The 17,259-nt window shown below is 47.9% G+C and overlaps 1 protein-coding gene across 3 annotated transcripts in view; it reads right to left on the bottom strand.

Moving 5' to 3' along the window:
• The window catches only part of LOC138246668 (carcinoembryonic antigen-related cell adhesion molecule 6-like), a 282,280-nt gene that overhangs the window by 252,791 nt on the left and 12,230 nt on the right, over nt 1–17,259 (bottom strand). For all 3 annotated transcript variants that reach the window (XM_069201421.1, XM_069201420.1, XM_069201419.1), the window contains exon 2: nt 8,000–8,350. In XM_069201421.1, the coding sequence (XP_069057522.1) occupies nt 8,000–8,350 (351 nt within the window). The remainder of the gene's footprint in view (nt 1–7,999; nt 8,351–17,259) is intronic.

Genomic DNA, 17,259 nt, shown 5'->3' with positions numbered 1-17,259 from the left:
GAGGTTCTTGACGTAGGTTCTAAGGTGGGTGTCAGAACTATTTCTGTTGGCTACCAAGTGGAGTCCCACGATGAAGTGTTCTTCCTGACATGGCTGCATTAGTTCACTGAGCCATCAGGCTGGGCTCTTGCCAAGGCAGATGCTCCTTTACTATGCTCACAATTAACTATTAGTTTATTTACAGTATTATTTTCAAAACAGTTATATGTTTTTGCATGCAGCCCGTGTCAGTGTAAGCTTGATCAAGACAATGCAGGGAAGTTCTGTAACAGTCTTTTAGTTAGTAAGGATAATGAAAAGCATTTTAACCCATTTTTCTGCCACTTTTACAGGAGTGCAGCATCTATGGTGTGATTGGTGTGAGTGCCAGCTTTGTCTGTAGTGGAGATGTTCTCTGCCAGCATATTACCCTGAGGAAAACAGCTAAAATGTCCATATCTGCCTTTAGCTGCTTAAATCCATGTATGTGGTAAGTAATATATTGATTTTATTTTACTTCATGATTTTGTATAACATAGGCATGGCCCTAGATGGAGGTACAGCACTTTACAAAGCAGTGTGTTACATGTTGAACTTCATAAACAATGCAACATTAAAATATATGGTATTTGGTTACAGGACAACAAATTAAACTGTGGTATAAACAGACAAATATTTAACTAACACAAACAATATTTACAATTATGCCCAAACAAAGTGTAGCAATGGCATTGGGTGAAGCGATGCACACTGAGGTAGAGCTATAAATATAAGTTATAAATGACAATTCCCAGGCCCCAGAAGAAAGGACTTTGACTGAGGTATCAGCATGGAAGACATTGCAGGGTACTAGCTTGAAGAAGCATTCAGCTGTTATAGGGAGCCATTAGAGAGGGATTAGAAGGGGATATGGTTGAAGTCTATTGTTACAAATAGGGTCTCTGGTTGGCAGTCAGTTTGCACCCTGTCCTAGCAGGGACCCTCACCCTAGTTAGGGTAATGGAAAAACACACTTGGAATACCCCTGTGCACCCCCTTGGTAGCTTGGCACACGCAGTCAGGCGTATCCCAAAGGCAATGTGTAAAGTATTTGTACCAACACACACAATAATACAGTGAAAACACAACAAAATGGACGCCATACAGGTTTAGAAAAATAGTAAATATTTATCTAAATAAAACAAGACTAATACGATAAAAATCCAACATACCTAAGTAAAGATATGAATTTTGCAAGATTAACTATAAAATAGTGCTTAGAATAAAAAATTCTGCAACTTGCTGAGTCACACGGACCCCCAGGAACAGTACCTTAGCAAAGGTGAAGAAACAAGCCAGTGCACAGAGTCAGGAAGCTAGGCGTTGCTGGATCTGATCTGGCGTTGGTTCTCATACTACAGGCAAAGGAGCAGAGGCATCGGTGAGAGTCGTCAGATCCTTTCTGCGGAGCGGTGGAGGTGAGGCGGTGTGGGTGCGAGGTGTCGGTCCCTTACACCTCCGGCAGGGTCGATGTCTGGTGGAGTCAAGATGCTGTGTGGTGACCTCACGAGGTTGCGATCACGCCATAGGGTCACAAGCGCTGCAACAGAGTTTGGTGTCACTCCAATCTCACAAGTTCTGAGCACATCAGCGGCTGCTGCGATGTTGGGCCTGCAATGTTGGTGGGGTAGTCACGCTTCAGTGAGGTCCACTGCTTCAGGTGCAGGCGGCGTAGCGGGTTTCCTGCAGTGGCATCCTTGCAAAGTCGCACTGCATTGTCCGAAGTAGTTTCACTTGGAACTTCAACAGGTTTCACTTCCAGGGGCACAGGAACTGGAATGGCACCACCTGGCAATCTAGAGTCCACTGCAAGTGAACTCAGACACTGGTTGGTAAAGTCTTTGCTGTCCCTGAGACTTCAAAACAGGAGTAAAGCTCAATCCAAACCCTTGGAGACACCTCCTAAGCAAGAATATACCACAAAGTCTAGTCTTTGTCCTCTTTCAGTCTGAAGCAGCCACTGCAGGCCAACACAGCAAAGCACAGTCACAGGCAAAGGGACAGCACTCCTCCTCCAGCTCTTCAGCTCTTCTCCTTGGCAGGTTTCTCTTGAATATTGAAGTAATCTAAAAATCCGGGGTTTTGTATCCACTGCTTATACCTCTTTCTGCCTTTGAAGTTGCCAACTTGAAAGGAAAGTCTGTGTTGTGACAAGATCCTGCCTTGCCCAGGCCTGGCCCCATTCTCACACCAGGGGGTTGGAGACTGCATTGTGTGAGGGCAGGCACATCCCTTTCAGGTATAAGTGATCACTGCTCCCTCCAACCTACCCCAGATGACCCATCAGGATATGCAGGTTACACCCCAGCACCCTTTGAATCACTGTCTAGTGGAGATGCACAAACAGACCAACTGTCAGTCTGACCCAGTCAAGGAATACATAAACAGGGTGGTTTAGTCAAGAAAATGACTATTTTCTAAAAGTGGCAATTAAAAACTGACTACTTAAAACAAACTTTATCAAAAGATGTATTTTTAAATTGTAAGTTTAGAGACCCCAAATTCCACATCTCTATCTGTTTACAAAGGGAAACTGAACTTAAAGGGTATTTAAATGCAGCCCCCATGTTAACTTATGAGAGAGACAGGCCTTGCAATAGTGAAAAATGAATTTGGCAGTAGTTCACTGTTGGGACATGTAAAGACACACCAGCACATGACCTATCTTTAACATACACTGAACCCTGCCCATGGGGCTACCTAGGGCCTACCTTCGGTATGCCTTACATGTACAAAAAGGGAAGGTTTGGGCCTGGCAAGAGGGTACACTTGCCAGGTCGAATTGGCAGTTTTAAAATTGCACACACAGACACTGCAGTGGCAGGTCCGAGCCATGTTTACAGGGATACTCATGTGGGTGTCACAATCAGTGCTGCTGACCCACTAGTAGCATTTGATTTACAGGCCCTGGGCACCTCTAGTGCACTTTATTAGGGACTTACTAGTAAAACAAATATGCCGATCATGGATACAGCAATTACACATACAATTTACACAGGGAGCATTTGCACTTTAGCACTGGTCAGCAGCAAAACAAAGTTCAGCACAGAGTCAAAACATGGGACTAGCCCAAGGATGCCAGGTCTAACACATATGAGCCACTAAAGAGTGATCAGGAGGGGATGTGGTTGAAGCATAAGAAATCAGTAGAGAGTTACCAGAACTGGATATGGTTGACACATAGGGAGTCATTATGGAGGGATCAGAAGTGGATATGGTTGAAGCATATGTGTCATTAGAGAGTGATCAGAAATGGATATGATTGAAGCATAGTGAGCCATTATAGAGTTATCTGAAGGGGATATGATTGGAACATAGGTAGTCATTCAATCACATGGATTAGTAGAGCGGAACTTGTTATCCCGGGGGGGGGGGGGGAACCTCCAGGTGCTGGGGGGAGTCTGCATGCCTTGGCCCACTGGTGATGGAAGTTGACAAGCCAGGTCTTGAGATGTCTTCTGAAGTCGTCCAGGGAAGGAGAGGTGTGCAGGGGGGGTGGCAGCCTTTCCAGGACCTTCCCCAGCGCCTGGTGACCCCCCCCCCCCCTTTGTGCAAGTTGCGCTCCTCAAATCCCGGTGATTGAGCCATTAGAGAGTGCACAGAAGTGGATATGATAGAAACATAGGGAGCCATTAGAGTTATTTGTTTGATTTTATTTGTCATTTATAAAGCACAACAGTCACTCCCTAAGAAGTATCTTGGCACTAAGTTATCTGAACTGGATATGGTTGAAGCATAGGAGCCATTCGAGAGGGATCAGAAGTGGATATGGTTGAATCATAAGGAGCCATTAGGGAGTGATCAGAAGTGGATATGGTAGAAGCATATGAGCCATTAGGGAGTAATCAGAAGTGGATATGGTTGAAGCATATGAGCAATTAGGGAGTGATCAGAAGTGGATATGGTTGAAGCATATAAGCCATTAGGGAGTGATCAGAAGTGGATATGGTTGAAACATATGAGCCATTAATGAGTGATCAGAAGTGGATATGGTTGAAGCATATGAGCCATTAGGGAGTGATCAGAAATGGATATGGTTGAATCATAGGGAGCCATTAGGGAGTAATCAGAAGTGGATATGGTTGAAGCATATGAACCATTAGAGAATGATCAGAAGTGGATATGGTTAAAGCATATGGAGCCATTAGAGAGTGATCAGAAGTGGATATGGTTAAAGCATATGAGCCATTAGAGAGTGATCAGAAGTGGATATGGTTGAAGCATAAGGAGCCATTAGAGAGTGATCAGAAGTGGATATGGTTGAAGCATATGAGCCATTAGAGAGTGAACAGAAGTGGATATGGTTGAAGCATATGAGCCATTAGACAGTGATCAGAAGTGGATATGGTTGAAGCATAAGGAGCCATTAGGGAGTGATCAGAAGTGGATATGGTTGAAGCATATAATCCGTTAGAGAGTGATCAGCACTAGATATGGTTGAAGCATATGGAGCCATTAGAGAATGATCAGAAGTGGATATGTTTGAAGCATAAGGAGCCATTATAGAGTGATCAGAAGTGGATATGGTTAAAGCATAATGAGCCATTAGGGAGTGATCAGAAGTGGATATGGTTGAAGCATAAGGAGCCATTAGAAAGTGATCAGAAGTAGATATGTTTAAAGCATAAGGAGCCATTAGAGAGTGATCAGAAGTGGATATGGTTGAAGCATATGAGCCATTAGGGAGTGATCAGAAGTAGATATGATTGAAGCATAGGGAGCCATTAGAAAGTGATCAGAAGTGGATATGGTTGAAGCATAAGGAGCCATTAGAGAGTGATCAGAATTGGATATGGTTGAAGCATAAGGAGCCATTAGAGAGTGATCAGAAGTGATATGGTTGAAGCAAATGAGCCATTAGAGAGTGATCAGAAGTGGGTATGATTGAAGCATATGAGCCATTAGAGAGTGATCAGAAGTGGATATGGTTGAAGCATAAGGAGCCATTAGGGAGTGATCAGAAGTGGCTATGGTTGAAGCATAAGGAGCAATTGGAGAGAGTGATCAGAAGTGGATATGATTGAAGCATAAGGAGCCATTAGAGAGTGATTAGATGGGGACATTGTTCAAGCAATTTCGCCCGATGCAAATTGTGATGCAAAGTAGTGCTGCTTTGGGTACCAATATACACTTTGGGAAGTTCTGTAAAATGAGTCTCTATAATCTAATCTCATTGTGATCAATGATCAAGTAACTGGGTGAGGTTGGATTTGCTCCTCTCAATAGTTGAAGCATTTCACTCCCAGTAGATGTGCTAGCTTCACACTGATTATAAGCTTAGTGTTGAGTAAGTTATGTTTGAGGTGATAGACCGACAGCCAAGTTGACCCATCTCATCACAGGACCCCCCCCCCATCAAGGACATGAATTACCATTCTTAGCAGTCCCAGCCTGGTCCCTCTATTTTGCCTGCACTGCATCACAGTCAGTCTGAACTTGTGACTTTATCCTGGTCTGTACGACCAGATAACCACAGTTTGCACTTTGAGCTTTTAAGCACTACTTTTCCCTACATTTTTTAAATTGCATTTCTCCGGGTCTACTAATTGGAATTTTGTAACTTTGGTAACACATTATTTATTACATTTTACTCTATTTTTCTAAATTTGTCTGTTATTTTTCTTGTGTGTATTTTTTTTAACTTTATTACTGTTTGTGTTCTGCATAATTACTTTATACAGTGCCTTTAAGTTTAGTCTGACTGCTTTTTGTGCCACTGGTTAATTTAGTGACATTTTGTGATTCACCCTGCAAGGGATTGTGGCTGTTGCTTGGCCAGGGCTCACACCCCAATTTCTCAAAGATGGCCAACCAAGTTTGCACGCCCCCCGAGGACTTAGCACAATGAGCTAGATCTTCCAGGGTGAAGACCTTGATGTTCGTCTGAGTGTCATCGGACATGAGTGCCAGAGATCTGTAAGGGTTGAAGAGGGCTAGGGGAAGAGGGGAGCTTGAGGGACCCCTTGTGATAAAGAGACTGAGTAAGATAGTGCTTTGTGTGTGTAAACCATTGAGAATGATCGCTCCTTTAGGGTTTCAAGAAAAATGCCTTATTTTATGATGTTCAAGACCACTTCCAGGCAGAGGAGAATAGCAAGTTTATAGGTTTACATATCTAATACATACATCGTGGACAGAGTGCTGTGTGTTAATACACACAACCCAGTTCCCCGGAAGAGTAACTTTTATTCTTTAGTGCAGATGGTCCCATCTTAACAAGGTGGTGTTTATGTTACATTGAAGGAACTAGAGGTTAATGAGTTACTTATATTACATATGTATCTGCTTCCTACACATTGTCTACATCACGCTGTACTTCCCTCATTTTAAGTGTGTTGGTTTCTGCAGGGACACACAAAAGGGCTGATCCAGCTGGAGGAGAAGCTGTCACCTGTAGATCACTGGTTCAGAGCCAATGACATGTCACAATAGACTTTGCTCTGCCCATGTGTACAATGAATCACATCTCAATCTTCTCATACAACATGGAGCCATGTACACACCAACATGGCAACTGGAAGCAACAGTGAAGTGCTAGCCCCGGTGGCCCCTCCCAGCCGACTGCAAGTCCCAAAAGGACACATCACAATCTCTGATAGTCACTGACGGGTACCAGCTCTTGTAGTGAATTCTTTTGAGTGAAGCTTCGAGGACACTTACAACAAATATTATACAGATATTATGTGAAATTGTAATATAAAAATGAGTCTGAAACATGTCCTGTGTGTGTTGAGCCTTTTATTTCTTCGAGCTAAACAGTGAAGCAGCATGGCTCAAACCCCGGAGTGGCCGACCTTGGAAATGGAGATGCAGGTTCAAGCCCCGGTCTTGGCCTAACATCCTGTGATTCTCTGAACTCACTTAGGGGCAGATTTACAAGTGGTGCATCAGCTACTTTTCTTGCGTCACCCTACGCCCCCTCTAACATCACCATGGTAGCGCTGTATTTACTATAAAGCGCACCATGGCGGACATTAGCACAACAGTGTAATAATAATTAATGATGCTATTGTGGCGCTTTGCTGGATTAGCTCCATAAATTATGGCGCTAGTCCAGCAAAGCACAGGGGGGCCCATAGGTTGTTATGGCAGCGTCAGTTTAACTCCTGCCCCAAGCAGGCGTTAAAAATGATGGAAAAAATGGCGCAGTGAAATCTTGCACCATTTGTTTGGGCCTCCCTGCATGGAATTGCCCCCCTTGCATACATTATACCTGGAGCGGGTATAATGTGGCATAAGCGGTTACAACATGGCACAATTCATGCATTGCATCACTTTGTAAATATGGTGCTCAGTGGGGCATCCTTAACGCTTCCTAAGTGTAACAAAAGGGAGGCTAGAGCGGCACAAGGAGGCTCAAGGGCTTGTAAATATGCCCCTTAATGTCTCCATCCTTAAAACATGTGTAATGTAACCTGGTGTTGATGAAATCACAGCAATGCCCTTGGGCAGGTGAGCCCCGTATAAAACTGAAAAAATACGTTAAAAATTACAATGTAGCTCTAATTCTCTCTCACAAACGTAGATGAAAAAATCCCAAACTCTTTGATTTAATGGGTTTTAATGTCGCTAAGGTTTATCAAAGGCTCTTGAAAATGCACACTACGTCACTTACAGAACCATATACCCCTCAGGACCGGTACAAGTGTCTTTGATCCCTTTCATTCTAATGAATGTTATTGACAAAGGTGTCACTACAGAGGCCTTTGTAGGGCGCTCCTCGTGGGAGGGATGCGGAGCCCCTGTAAGATTGCCTTCACACCCCAGCAGGGCCTCTGCCGTGATAACAGGCTGGATCAGTGTGTTATAGAGAGTTACACCAGCTGTGGTGTAACCTCCTCGGTGCACACGGGGGACTGTGGCCCTGCAGCAGTGTTTGTCCAACCTGGGCTCAGAGGTGAAGTGTCTGAGGTCGCACACATGAACTCCTGGAGTGTGAGTGTGAGGGTGGCACTGAGGGGACAGGTGTGACCGGACTTACCGTAGACTCTGAGCTGTACCGTGGCCTCCCGTAGCCCCCCTAGGTCTGTGTTCATTAGCACGGTGTAGCTCCCGGTGTAATTCATCTGCACGTCTCTGATCCGCAGGGACCCGTCCGGGAGCGCTGTCTCTCTGCCGGTGTATCCAGGACCAGGGGTAGGAGGGCCGCTGCCAAAGACATTCAGGATGCTTTCATTTGCGTTTGCCTTTCCACCCCTGTACCACATAAAGTACCGTAACCGTCCTGTGTATCCCACAGACAGGGTGACGGTCTCCCCCACCGCTGCGGTCACCACATCTGGAGAGACTGACAGCTGCGCCGCTGACCACCGGAGCAATGATGTCAACAATGCTGAAAGAGAACAGGAGAACCACAGCATTAGAGGAGCTGCAGCTGGACTCCAATAACAACAAACTCCAGTGGGAGTGAACACATCAGTAGATTACACATCCTTGATAGGGATTAATTTAAGGCATTTCAATACCAGCACATAGATTTAACTTCTACACTTTGAGTGATATACAGTTTATTTCAAATACATTCTCAATTAATAATCCCCATTCCTTCCAGCAAAACCACTTGATAAAATATACATAATTATTCCCGGGGCTGCCCTGCCCTACAGTATATGCAACTAACATTAGTCAATCTCCAGTTAATTTCATAATTCTACACCCAGGTTACCTGATAAAACAAAATCTATAAAACCATTTACTGTAGCTCCTCTCAGCTCCTACAGCTGATCACTATTCTTCTGTTTCTCAACAAAGCCTATTTCCTAATCTCACAGTGAGTGTGATCGCAACATCCTTTTTGTCTCCTCAGTCTACTCATTGTTCAGTCAGTCACCTTGATCAGTCTCCCATTAGCAGTCTCATCCCTGGGGTAGCCTCACTGACAGCTGACTCCCCCAATTTCCATAACAAAGGTTTCAGTAATTTAACTCCATCAACCTTTACATCTGGACAGATGCGAGACATCTTGGGACCCCACGGATAACAATGCTATACAAATAATTGATTGATTGAGGCAGGTGGCCATCCATTCAGCTGTCGCGTCACACAGGTGGCCACATCTACAGGAAGAAGTCGGTCACTTCTCCGACCAGCCCTTATGTCAGCTTTTCAGATCAACGCATATGTAAACCTCAGCAATTTATGCCTGGAAGCCGTCTCATGTGGACTCAATCAATATATCTACAGACATGGAGTTCTGGGGGTTCTGAGGAGGTCTGCATCCCTGCGTCAGCTCAGCATCCTGTGATTCTGGGCAAATCACTTAACCTCCCCACGTCCACAAAAAATGAATGTGCCCTCAAGTCATCCCACTGGTGCTCATGTAAAGCGCTCCAATACCTTTGAGTCAAGATGGCGCTCTGCAAAACTGGAAAATACAAACGTAGGATCTCAACACCTGTAGGGGCACATCTACTAAGATTTCATCAAACGCAGCACTACATGCAAAGTACTGCACTGCGTCAAAGGAAGAGAGCAGAAATGAATCTGTTACTTACCGTTAATCTGTATCACCCCATTGAGGCGTCCTCCACATCCCAGTCCTTATACATGAGTGTTATCCCCTCCCCTGACAGTTGTAGCACGCAACAGTTAGTCTTTCTAACCCAAAAGGCCATGCGTGGCGGTGTTTGGATTAACATACACTTATGAAAATTACTATACTTAAAACAAAAAACTGAGAAATTCACAGAAAAAAACAAAGGTTACATGGACGTTATAGTTAGGAAATAGAGTTTTAAAAAAACATAGAATTTCGCTGAAAAAAACAAAGGTTATAGAGATGTAACAATTAGGTTCACATTTTCAACGTACAAAACCCTAGAAATTGACAGTTATAGTTATCTCAACTATCTATAATTCGTGCCATAAGGTAACTATAACTTGCACCCTTGCCATGCACTGCTAATTCCGCCACACATTACGGCACTCATGACATTTTTCATAGAATCATTGATAGTATCAATGTAATATTTGCAGTAAAATTTTTGACAAACAAACTGTGCATGGCGGGTGGAAGACTTATAGTTACTGTTTGGCATGAGGTATAGTTAGTTGAGATAACTAACTATAACTGTAAATTTAAAATGTGAGCCTAACTATAACGTTTCTGTAAACTTTGATTTTTAGATAACCAGGTTCCCTGAGCCAGAGCTCTTTCCCTAAATCTGTTGTGATGCTTGGCACAATTGGATGCACTCTTACATATCACTGTAAGTCCCTAGTAAATGGGTACCCCAGTACACAGGCAATGGGATATTAAGGGAAGGCGCCTGAGGGCAGCAGCACTGATTGTGCCACGCCATCATCTACAGGAACACCATCAACATCACGACCAACACCGAAGACACACCCCTCGCCGCCGAACACATACACTTCCAGATTCACACCAACCCCAAAACCACCCTCAGAGGAACACTCATCTACAGACCTCCGGGCCCACACGCGCAATTCAGCGAAACCATCGCTGACTTCATCAGCCCACACGCCCTAGCCTCACCAGAATACATCTTCCTCGGGGACCTGAACTTCCACCTGGAGAAAAACAAGGACAACAACACCACCACCCTGCTCGACAACCTCAACAACCTTGGACTCAAGCAACTGGTGAGCACCCCCACCCACATCGCTGGCCACACACTCAACCCCATCTTCTCCGCCAGCAACCACGTCTCCTGCAGCCACTCCTCCGGACTACACTGGACCGACCACAGATGCGTCCACTTCACCTTCAAACGGGAGACTCACCACCATCGCACACAACAAATCCCCCGCAGACGCTGGAGCAAAATCTCCACAGACCAGCTCCTCTCAACACTGACCCAAAACCCACCAGCCAACATCACTGACGTCAACAACGCAGCCCACAGCCTCACACAGTGGATCACCAACTGTGCGACAACCTCGCACCACTTAAAAAAACCCCAGGCGGGACCAGCATCAGGAAAACCCCATGATTCACGGACGCCCTCAAAGAATCTAAGAAATCCTCCTGAATCCTTGAAAGAACATGGCGCAGCGAACGATCCACAGAAAACATGACAGCCCTCAAGATCGGCACCCGTGAATACCACCAGATGATCCGCTCCACCAAAGCCACGACATGAGCCCGAATACCTCAACAGCCGCCTCTCGTTCTACACGCCCACCCGTCAGCTCCGCTCAGCCAGCCTCGCCCGCGCCACCATCCCACGGATCCGCAAAACCACCGCCAGAAGAAGATCATTCACCTACCTGGCCGCCAAAGCATGGAACTTCCCCCCCCCCGCACACCTAAGAACTACCCAGGACCATCTCGCCTTCAGGAAACTCCTCAAGACATGGCTCTTCGAGCAGCAGTAACTCCCCCCACCCCTCTCCAGCGCCTTGAGACCATCTCGGGTGAGTAGCGCGCTCTATAAATGGACTGATTGACCCTCTAGGGCTGTGTACCCAGATGGACCCAGCAATGCCAGTGCAGGCTGAGTGAACTGGGGCAAACCTAAAAAGGCAAACTCCACATGGCACACTCTCTGTGTGCCCTGCATATGTGATGGGTAAGTCACTCCTCTGGTAGGCTTTACAGCCATTATGCAGGGTGCACCATACTATATGTGAGGGCATGAATGCATGAGCAATATGCCCCCACTGTGTCCTTACCAAACCTGGGACATAGTGAGTGAACAGAGCACCCATTTTAAGTACATGTGTTGGACACTGGTCAAACACGAGTTCCTCAGCTACATGATGGCCACTCTGCTCCCTGAGTTGTTTGGTATCAAAACATTTAGTATGATAAATCCAAACTAGTACCAGTATTGAATTTAACCCACAAATGTACCCCGGGGTCACCTTAGAGGGGCCCCCAGCAAAAGCTAACCTAACTGGCATTGTTGCTGACTGGTTCCATCCAGCCTGCCACTTCCAGACAGCCAATATACAAACCTGGCCATGTGCCAAGGCTTGTTGGTGGACTCCAGTGACGCAAACCAGACTGCAATCCTCCATCCGGCATGGGACATCATCTGTACCAATTAGGAACCCACATCTGTCTTCTTGGGTGCAGTACTGACTGTTGTTCTTCACCGGTGGTTCTTTTTTTGCAACTTCATTCGGGTTAGCAGGGGCTCCTGTTCTCCCTGGACTCTTCAGTGCTTCTTGGACTTGGTCCCCTTCATCCACAGGTCTTCAGGTCCAGGAATCCCCTATTGGTTTCTTGCAGTCTGTTCTGGATCTTGCAAAATCTTCTATCATATGTTCTTGTGTGTTCTAGGAAAGTTACTGTGATTTACTCTTGCTTTCCTGGGCTCTGGGGTGGGTTCTATTACTTAACTTTAGTGTTTTCTTACACTCCCAGCAACCCTCTACACACTACACTTTCCTAGGTGGGAAACCGACTTTCGAATTGCACTATTTTATTATATGGTTTGTGTTCCCCTCAGGCCCATTTCTAACTATTGTGATTTTCACTATTTGCACTGCTTTCTAACTGTCTTACAGCTATTTCTGCATTCTAGTGTATATATTGTGTATATTACTTACCTCCTCAGGGAGTATAGTCTCTAAGGTATTTTTGGCCTTTGTGTCAGCAAAATAAAGTCAAGTGTGTGAGTACTGTGTGACTAAAGTGCTATTGCATGAGCTTTGTATGTCTCCTAGTTAGGCCTTGGCTGCTCATCCAAATTACAGCTAGAGATCCTGGCTTCTAGCCACTGTGTACATTTCACTAATAAGGGATAACTGGACCTGGTCCAGGGTGTAAGTACCTTAGGTACCTACTACAAACCAGGCCTGCCTCCTACAAGTGAGCACAAACAATAAAAGAAAAACAAGGATTCACCTGAGTTGTTGTTGCCAGTGGCCTGATGCACTGCCTTCCTCTGCCCCCTGGTGCCGGGCCCGGCCCATGCTGCTGGAGGAGGAAGGCCTGGCTAGAGTCCCCTGAGGTGGGAGCCAGCTTCATCGATGTTGGGATGAGACTGCGCACTGCTGCCCAGTTATGGGCCACACAGTGTGAGCACAGATGGACTGCTCTTGCGCTATGTGGCTCATAACTAGGCTGCAGTGCGCATGTGGTGAGCTCCGCTGGCACGTCTAGTGCGGAGTGCCAAAAACTCTGACAGCTCCGCCAGCGGAGCAGAGCTCACAGCCCACCCCACTTCTATGTGAGGCTTAGAAAAATAGCGAGCACCTGCATAGACATCAACCAACATGATGAGATCAGGGCACTGCTAGTGCAAGGCTGCCAATCAGAGGTTTTGCTGAAGCTCATACTATGCCAGCCAGGTATTTAGCTGGACACAATCTTGGTCCTGGGATGGTTGCATGAGCTGGCGGATAACATGGCCATAAATATGAAGGTAGCTTTCTTGAGCGGGGCATCCCCAGCAGCTGCAGCCTGGGTGGTGAAAGAGGAGCAGGTGGATTCTTTCCAGAAACAACCTGCTCAGTATCATGCTGCAAACACACTGAGGGGCATATTTATACTTTGTTTGTGCCGGACTTTTTTTACGCAAATCCGGTGCAAACTTAATTGCGTAATTTCCTGTACGTGAAAACCGACCTTGCGCTAATTACATGCAAGGTAGGCGTTCCAGTGCAAAAAATTACTCTAAGGCAGTGTTGTCCAACCTTTTTATCACCGCGGACCGGTAAATGTTTGATAATTTTTCCGTGGCCCACTTGTCCCATTGTGTGACAAGCGGGCCACGGAAAAATTATCAAACATTTACCGCCCGCCACAGTGGGGCGGCCCGGTGCCGATTGATCCACGGACCGGCACCGGTCCACGGCCCGGGGGTTGGGGAACACTGCTCTAAGGCATTTGGGCCTTATTTATACTCTGCACCAAAATGACGCACAGGAAGAGGCGGGCCTTATAAAATGGCACTAATTCTGATTAGCACTATTTTTTAACGCCTGGGTGAGGGCAGGCGTTAGGGGTCCTGTGGGCTCATTTCCATGGTGGGAGACCATGGAAGCAGTCCACAGGTTCCCTTCTCTGCACCCAGGGATAACCCCTGCCACCCTCGCCTACCCCTGGAGGACACCCATGGATGGGGGGACTCATCCCAGGTAAGTCCTGGCAAGTTTTTTCTTTTTTTTAAAGTGGCATGGGGGGCCTAACTTGGGCCCCCCTACATGCCACTCAATCAATCAATCAATAAATCATTTGTAAAGCGAGCTACTCACCTGCTAGGGTCTCAAGACGCTGATGGGGGGAAGGATTGCTACTGCTCGAATAACCAGGTCTTGAGTCGTTTCCTGAAGGTCAGGAGGTCCTGGGTCTGTCATAGGAGGGTGGGGAGGGTGTTCCAGGTCTTGGCCGCGAGGTGGGAAAAGGATGTGCCGCCGGCTGTAGTTCGATGGATGCGAGGGATGGTGGTGAGGGTGAGGTTGGCGGAGCGGAGTTGGCGGATATGAGTGTGGAAGGTGAGTCGCTCGATGAGGTAGGCAGGGCACGCATTGTGGAGAGCTTTGTGGGCGTGGATGAGGAGTTTGAAGGTGATCCTCTTGGTGACGGGAAGCCAGTGTAGGTCTCTAAGGTGGGCTGAGATGTGGTTGAGGTGTGGGATGGTGAGGATGAGCCGTGCGGAGGCGTTCTCTATACGTTGCAGTTTCTTCTGGAGCTTGGGTGTGGTTCCCGCGTAGAGAACGTTGTTGTAGTCCAGTCTGCTGCTGATGAGGGCGTGGGTGACCGTCCTTCTGGTTTCAGTGGGGAACCATCTGAAGATCTTGCGAAGCATGCAGAGGGTGTTGAAGCAGGAAGATGAGACGGCGTTGACTTGCTGGGTCATGGTGAGTGATGAGTCTAGGATGAAACCTAGATTGCGTGCGTGGGTGGTGGGTGTTGGTGCGGTTCCTAGAGTGGCTCGCCACCAGGAGTCGTCCCATGTGGAGCAGTTGGAGCCGAGGATGAGGATCTCTGTCTTGTCTGAGTTAAGTTTGAGGCGGCTCTTCTCCATCCAGTTAGCGATGGCATGCTGTCCCTCGTGGAGGTTGGTTTTGGTGGGGTCCTTGGTGAGTGAGAGGATCAGCTGGGTGTCGTCGGCATAGGAGACGATGTTGAGGTTGTGGGATGGGACGATGTTGGCTAGCAGTGCCATGTCGATGTTAAAAAGGGTTGGGCTGAGAGAAGATCTTTGGGGAATGCAGCAGATGGTCCTGGTGGCTTCCAACAGGAATGGAGGGAGGCAGACTCTCTGAGTTCTTTCGGAGAGGAAGGATGCGATCCAGTCCAGGGCCTTGTGGCGGATGCCAGCAATGTAGAGGCGAGTGCAGAGGGTGTGGTGACAGACGGTGTCAAAGGCAGCCGAGAGTTCCAGGAGAATGAGGACCGCAGTTTCGCCTTTGTCGAGCTTGGTCCTGATGTCATCGGTTGCGGCGATGAGGGTGGTCTCGGTGCTGTGGTTCCTACGGAATCCGGATTAGGAGATGTCCAGTGTGTTGTTGTCCTCCAGGAAGCGGGTCAGTTGGCCGTTGACGATCTTCTTGATGACCTCTGCCGGGTAGGGAAGGAGGGAGATGGGTCTGTAATTCTTGAGGTCTCCGGGGTCCGCTTTGGGTTTCTTTAGCAGGGCGTTGACTTTGTGTGCTTCCAACTCTCCGGGAATGTGGCGGTCTCGAAGGAGCTATTCATGATCATACGGAGTTGAGGGGTGATGATGGGGCTCGCTTTGTTGAAGACATGGTGGGGGCAGGGGTCGGAGGGAGTTCCGGAGTGGATGGTGCTCATGGTTTTGATGGTGTCCTCATCGTTGATGTGGGTCCAGGAGAGCAAGAGGGTGCTGTGGCTGGGTGGTAGTGGGAGGTGAGGAGTTGAAGCTGTCATGGATTTCCATGATCTTGTGATGGGAAAAGGTGGCAAGGGAGTCGCAGAGGTCTTGCGAAGGAGGGGGGTCGATGGAGCATGACCTGGGGTTGGTGAGTTCTTTGACGATGAAGAAGAGCTCTTTGCTGTTGTGTGCGTTGTTGTCAATGCGATCTTTGTAGAAGGATCTTTTGCTGGTCCGGATGAGCTGGTGGTGCTTGCGGATGGCTGTCTTGAGGGCGGGGTGGTTGCTCTCTGTTTGTTCGTGGTGCCACTTCTCGATTTTCCAGCACTCCCGCTTGGAGGCCTGAAGGTTGGCGGTGAACCAGATAGTCCTGGAGATGGTGCGGTTGCTGGAGGATTTCCTGAGTGGAACGAGGGCGTTGGCGCAGTAATCTATCCAATGTCTGAGGTTGAGGGCAGCTGTGTTGGGGTCGGTGGTGATGGGTGGCGGGGCCCGGGCGAGGGTGGAGATGAGCTGGTCTTCTGAGATCTTGTTCCAGCTGCGGCGGGGATCTGTTGTGGTCGGTGGTGAGTGGCAGGTTTCTGGAAGGTGAAGTGGACGCAGTGGTGGTCGGTCCAGTGGAGTTCGGTGGTATGGCTGAAGGTGACGTGGGTGCTGGCGGAGAAGACGGGGTCAAGCGTGTAGCCGCAGAGTGGGTGGGCGTTGTGACCAGTTGTTTGAGACCGAGGTTGGCGAGGTTGTCGAACAGAGCAGTGGAGTTGCTGTTGTTGGTGTTCTCGAGGTGAAAATTCAAGTCGCTGAGGAGAATGTAGTCTGTAGAGGCAAGGGCCTGGGTGCTGATTATGTCGGCGATGGAGTCACTGAACTGAGGCTGGGGAAGTGTAAGTGTTCGGCGGCATCGAGGGTGACATCGGTGTTAGTTGAGATTCTGATGGAGTTTTTGTGGACTGTGGTGATTCCTCCTCCCGGTCTGTTGGTGCAGTCTCTGCGGGTGATCTTATAGCCTTCGGGGATGGCTATGGCGATGTCAAGTTCCAAAGAGGGAGTCATCCAGGTTTCGGTGAGGAAGGAGACGTTTAGGGAAGAAGAGGTGAGTAGATCCCAGAGTTCGGCGGCGTGCTTGTGGATGGAGCGGGTGTTGAGGAGGATGCAGCTGAGGTGGTTGTTTGTGGTTCTGGCATGGTGCTTGGCGGCTTGGGGGCAGGTGAAGCTGCAGATCTGACCAAGCAAAGGGTCCGTGGGTGTGTCTCGGGGTGGCTTGGACGGAGGCAGTGGAGCGGCCTGGGTTGAGGGCGTGGAGTTCGTTGCCACTGTACTAGCATCTGGTGGTGTGGGGAGCGCGTGGGCCAGGGAGACTGGCGCTTGGTGCGGTCCTGGCGCGGACGGGTGCAGACAGGCTTGCCTCTGGCACGCCTTCGGTGCACAAGCGGTGTGCCCGCAGCGTGCTTTCACTGCGCTACCGCACAGTGGCCGCCATTAAGAAGGGGAGATG

The sequence above is a fragment of the Pleurodeles waltl genome, chromosome 7, assembly GCF_031143425.1.
Source record: "Pleurodeles waltl isolate 20211129_DDA chromosome 7, aPleWal1.hap1.20221129, whole genome shotgun sequence".
NCBI classification, from domain to species: Eukaryota; Metazoa; Chordata; class Amphibia; order Caudata; family Salamandridae; genus Pleurodeles; species Pleurodeles waltl.
This window is presented reverse-complemented; position numbering and strand designations above follow the sequence as displayed.